Source organism: Limulus polyphemus, unplaced genomic scaffold, assembly GCF_000517525.1.
Source record: "Limulus polyphemus unplaced genomic scaffold, Limulus_polyphemus-2.1.2 Scaffold1511, whole genome shotgun sequence".
Classification (NCBI taxonomy): Eukaryota; Metazoa; Arthropoda; class Merostomata; order Xiphosura; family Limulidae; genus Limulus; species Limulus polyphemus.
The window spans coordinates 144,991-150,990 of NW_013667121.1; the positions used below are offsets into that span (position 1 = coordinate 144,991).

General features: G+C 31.5%; 1 protein-coding gene across 1 annotated transcript in view; it reads right to left on the bottom strand.

Annotated features, from left to right (window-relative positions):
* LOC106463897 (serine/threonine-protein kinase TBK1-like) overlaps window positions 1-6,000 on the bottom strand; it is a 43,403-nt gene that overhangs the window by 20,629 nt on the left and 16,774 nt on the right. Inside the window, exons 4-8 of the mRNA XM_022391532.1 lie at window positions 5,980-5,994; window positions 4,735-4,914; window positions 3,282-3,647; window positions 1,827-1,928; window positions 267-378 (exon numbers count right to left, since the gene is read on the bottom strand). Of these exons, the coding sequence (XP_022247240.1) occupies window positions 267-378; window positions 1,827-1,928; window positions 3,282-3,647; window positions 4,735-4,914; window positions 5,980-5,994 (775 nt within the window). The remainder of the gene's footprint in view (window positions 1-266; window positions 379-1,826; window positions 1,929-3,281; window positions 3,648-4,734; window positions 4,915-5,979; window positions 5,995-6,000) is intronic.

The following is a 6,000-nucleotide window of genomic DNA, read 5'->3' on the forward strand; positions in this document are numbered from 1 at the left end:
AAGATAATACTTCATCAGTTGAAAGCGAAAGTTTTAGAAAGCAAACACCCCAAACTTTTCCTAAGAAAATGTGTATCAGTTGAACATAACATAACAAGTCCATCGATACAAAATGTTGCCCATTTAACACTCAAGGTTACTACTCTATATAAAATATTCAATTTAACAATCACTTTCCTTCGTTTACTAATATCTCACAACAAAAACTTGTATCACATATGGAAATAAGTGCAGGTTTTATACATAAGAATGGAACATATACTTACAGCTGCTTGACTTTCTTTCTTAGATGTGATCAGCCCAGTCAGCTGGTCCAGGTCACTCTGTGCTGTATGTTTGTATGGCCACAACTCAAGAATTTTTGCCAGTAAAGTTTGTCTGAAATAATTATGATAACTGTGGATACAGAGGAAATATTTCTACAAATTTACAAACAAATAGAACATAATAGTTTTATTACTAAAAACTTGAATACTTTTAGTCAAACACTTACAGTACATAAGCTGAATTCCAAGTTACAGGTAAATAATGGCAATTAACAGGATAATGTTGTTTAACAAACATAACACACAATATCTTGGGCTTATATAACCATAATATGTGTAAAAATAATGCTAATCGCATGAAAGACTTGAAGGTTTCAAACTGTCTTGAGTCATTAACCCTATTCGGTGACGGTACCTGATGATGACAAAACCTCGTCGAAACGTTGTACATTTGCTGTTATGTTAAACTTATATTAAAGTTTTCTTCATTACCCATTCAAGCTGTCTCCAACCATCATTAACCCTATGTATATGAGTAAGGTCAAAGTGTGAAAATCATGACATTTTTATACAGAGCTGCATTTAAAATTTAATTATCAATGTATGTCAATAACCTGTCTTCAAAACATAGTTTATAAATCAAATTTAAATATAAGTTTTAATATATTAATTCCAAATTATTAAATATTAAATTCTCAATCTACACTTCTCTGTAACACATGACACTTTATCATTCTGAACGGCACATTTTAAAATTTTTTTCCACCCCTGTATGATCTCTTCTAGGTTTTCACAAATTACACACTTATACTATGGACATAAACAAGCTAAAAGTCAATCTTTAGCTTCTAAGCTTCTTGCTTTTCTGAAATTTACATGCCACACAATAGAGACAGAAGATTCAAATCTACTTAATATGATGCACCTAGAAGTCACTGAGATAACTAGTTTTGAAAAATTCTCTTCCAGTTTCTTTGTTTGTCAATGTTGGAACTCTCCTTGACCAGTTACTGGAATTATTTATAGCTTAGTTACAAAGCCATTTAAATTATTATAGTTTTCTGACATCTATTTTATGTGCATGACAATATTCTGTATTCTAAGTTGTGTATTTGAGTTAAAAAATAATAATATTAGATATCAAAGGTCTCACAAAAAAAATTAAGCCTACTGTTCCTCAGTTGAAAAGATCTTACATGTACGAGTGCAAGACTCCAGACTTCAGTACTAAATTTCTTGTTTTATATGTATATATTTCATTTATTGTTATAAAAGTAAATCAAATGTATAAATTAGGAACCCATTAGGTTAGAGAACTTTAAATGAAATGAAATATACAAATTACTAGTGGCACTAATAGCATGTGCACATCGCAATACACGAGTGTGAAATTCAGTTAATAAGACGTCTAAAGTCAACCAATAAAAATATAACTTTAACTGGTACAAATAAAGGTCACTGTTGGCATACGTGCTTCCTTCAGTGAGTATTAAAGAATAACTTAGCAAGTTTTTTTTATAAGATATTTAGCAATTATTAAACTTTTTCCAATCTACCTACCTGTTAACAAACATCTTTAAACAGTTGTCTAAATTATTAGCAGTTTCTTCTGTTTGAGAAAGTGTTGTTGTCAGTAGTTTCACATCTTCACTGATTAAATTTCTAAATATAAAAAAAATCTTCTTGTATCACGTGCTCAAAACTTAGAAACACAATGTCGATAATAATTCCAGAAACTACACCCAAACTTCTTGATTTCATGTACATCATTTCATGCAGTTTTAAAATGTTTAAATAACACTAAGTTCACAAATTCACCCCTTTGGATCACCCAATTTTAATTACTCTTAATTGTCTGATATTATTCAGGACATTTTAAGTGAAAATGCAAATCACCTAAAACAAGGTGTCACTACTTAAAATACCTTGAGCAATTACATAGGCATATAAAAATGTACCATCACACTTTGTAACCTGAAATTTAAACTGTTATGTTTTCTGAGAAATTATTAAGAGTTCCCCACAAAATGATCATGAAGGATTATAAACACAGGGATCAACATTAAACAGAGCAACAACTATTTATCCAAAAAACACGTTGGTTCAAGAAGCTAATTAAACACAAAAATATGATACCTTAGTGCTTTAAAAAAGTTGACCTTTCTTCTTCAGGGGTCAAACATGAAGAAGAGAGGTCCACCTTTCAAAAGTGTTCAGGTTATAAAGAATTGTATCTTTCTGTTAAACTATTTGTCTAAATTATTCTAACATGAAAAGTATATCATAATCTCATGAACCAAGCCCTTCTTAATCCCCTGAGAAAAATTAGAAAAGTAAGTCTTTATGATTTTTATTTATTAAAACTGCTTTCATAAAAAGTTCATTGCAAAAATACAGAAAACAAAATTGTAAAACTAAACAAATTCACATGGAAATAAAACAATTTATACATCTCAATAATTTCTGTTATAAATATCGTAAAAGATAGTATTTGTGTTTAAGTTAACTTAGCTAAAAAATACCACAATGTTAAAAAGTGCACAATAACATATTAAAATGGTTCCAGGCTCAGTTTTTGCCTCACTGAATCATGTAAAGTTCTCCAACAAGCCTGTTGTCAGTTTAATGAATTCATGTGCACTTTTTCACATAAAATTGTTGTGTTTTAAATTTGTTTACATTTTTTTATAATCTGACTCCTCTTACTTCATAATTTCAGCTACAAATAGAATTCGTTTTAAGTAAAAACAACTTACATTAAGATGTTTGGGATTTTAAGTACAACCAACTTACATTAAGATGTTTGGGATTTTAAGTACAACCAACTTACATTAAGATGTTTGGGGTTTTAAGTACAACCAACTTACATTAAGATGTTTGGGATTTTAAGTACAACCAACCTACATTAAGATGTTTGGGGTTTTAAGTACAACCAACTTACATTAAGATGTTTGGGGTTTTAAGTACAACCAACTTACATTAAGATGTTTGGGGTTTTAAGTACAACCAACTTACATTAAGATGTTTGGGGTTTTTGTTAGAAAAGTGTAACATCGGTCTGATCTTTCTACCAATCTCTGTACAGCATGAGCAACACTACAACAGATCTTTGCCAGAGAAGCATCATGCTCGAGGTTGACAGAGGCAGTTGGAAATGTTGGGAAACGAGCTGTCAGATGTCCCAAACCAGCGTGTGCCGTAACTTCCGTAATGTCACGATGCAGCAAGAGCAAGGGATTTCTGGAGGTTGTCTGAGGATATTCCGTAAGTTGAGCATCGGCATCCACATGCTTCTCTAGCCTGTCATTCTGGTAGAGAATGAGTTGACTCTTAGGTTGAATGCTTGTCTGTATGCTGATTTTCTCTTTTAGATCAAGCAAACTGAAATTTAAAATAACTTCTTTGACCCTCAAAACGCAAGATTTGTGTAACAGGTAAAGGCATCAAAAACATACTTTCACTAACATCAGTCAGTAGAATAAGCCTATAGTTGTTTTATACAGGTATCTCAGAACACCTTTTGAAATATACTATGCTATAGTATATAGTTCCAACTCTGGAAATGCAACAAGAGCTTCAGAACAGGAGTTATTTCTAGCAATTTTTAAGAAGCACAAGTGCTGATTGACATATCAAATGTGAAAAATGTTTTTGTTTATCTACATTGCACACACAACTATTCTTTACACCTACAAACAATACTAGTTTCTACATTTGATATTCTACACATAACAACAGTCATTATGGTAGATACAACAAACCATTACACCATATTTGCCCAAATATAATGCACACTTTTTCCTAGAAATACCTCCCAAAAAAATTTGAGCATGTATTATAACATTTTATTCTTGCATGTTCAAATTTGTTAGGTATTCTACTGGAAGCTACCACCACAAATCATTAAAGCATCAATAAAGGTTTCATCAAAAAATGTTTCATCTCCAATTCAATGGATGGGACGAATGATGACATGCTGTGGGAATTAGTAAAGGATGAAGCAAATCCAATGGTAGCAACAATTCTGGTGATGACAAAGATTTATGTGAAGATGAATGATTAGCTTAGTGTATTACCACATGTAAACTTTTCAATAAATTTTGGAAAATTACATACAAAATGTTCCGTGAAAGATTTCCAAAAACGTTTAATACCTCGATAGTTGTTTACTGTATTTATAAACTATTCAATACATTTTGTACAACTGATGTGCAAAAAAACAAATTTTCTTCATTCAATATAACCTGTCTTGGGGGCACATTATATTCTGGCAAGTACAGTATTTGAAATGTTTCATCAAAAACAAAAGTGTTTACAGTTGGTATGTTTACCTACAAATAAATTAGTAGAGATGGTAGGTATGTCGGTATTTTAAAACAAAAGTTATGTTTAATAAAGACATGTTGAGCCACATTTTAAACTCTGTGTGATCTTTAATTGTGAAATAAGGCTGAATTTATGTACTAACCTTTTATTCGTATCCATGTATACAGAAAATTCCTTCCCTTCATTGACATAAAAAATGTGAAACACTTTTTTGGACAAGATTTTGGTGACTTCACTAAAGAATTTATCAAAGGTCCAGATCTTTTCTGGATCACATTCCAACAGTCCAGCAAGAAGTGGTGTGATCAATTCACATAAACCTCTGAAGGGTCAAAGATATTGTATTAATCAAATGAAATACATTTCAATATAAATTGTTATTTTGGTGATTAATAAAATAAAAGTATATATATCATTACCTTTCATAATTTTGATATAATTAACAACCACTTTATGGAATAGAAAAAATGTTTTTAGTAGTATTTGATGGAGCACTTCTCAGTGCCTCAACTTCTAAAAGAATAATCAACTTTTTATACAAACCCAATAATATTTTTATAAGACCATGTACTTTTAATTTACAAAAAACAAAAAAGTTATTTGCTCAACACCATGTGTCTTTCATGCCACCATCTAATAGCCACAATAACTTTACAATAAAACAATCTTAGCATACATTAGCAGGGCACTGGACAATAAAGAAGACTTACTAGCTCAAAAGACAGGATTTTGGGCTTAGTGACTGAAATGACAGGATTTAGGACTTACTGGCTCAAAGACATGATTTTGAACTTAATGGCTCTAAAGACAGGATTTAGGACTTACTGGCTCAAAGACATGATTTTGGACTTAATGGCTCTAAAGACAGGATTTAGGACTTACTGGCTCAAAGACATGATTTTGGACTTAATGGCTCTAAAGACAGGATTTTGGACTTAATGGCTCTAAAGACAGGATTTTGAACTTATTGACTCAAATGACAGGATTTTGGACTTACTGACTTAAAAGACAGGATTTTGGGCTTACTGACTCAACTGACAGGATTTTGGTCTACTTACTGACTTAAAAGACAGGATTTTGGACTTACTGACTTAAAAGACAAGATTTTGGACTTACTGATTTAAAAGACAGGATTTTGGACTTACTGATTTAAAAGACAGGATTTTGGATACTTACTGACTTAAAAGACAGGATTTTGGATACTTACTGACTCAAATGACAGGATTTTCGGCTTACTGACTCAAATGACAGGATTTTGGTCTACTTACTGACTTAAAAGACAGGATTTTGGACTTACTGACTCAAATGACAGGATTTTCGGCTTACTGACTCAAATGACAGGATTTTGGTCTACTTACTGACTTAAAAGACAGGATTTTGGACTTACTGACTCAAGAGACAGGATTTT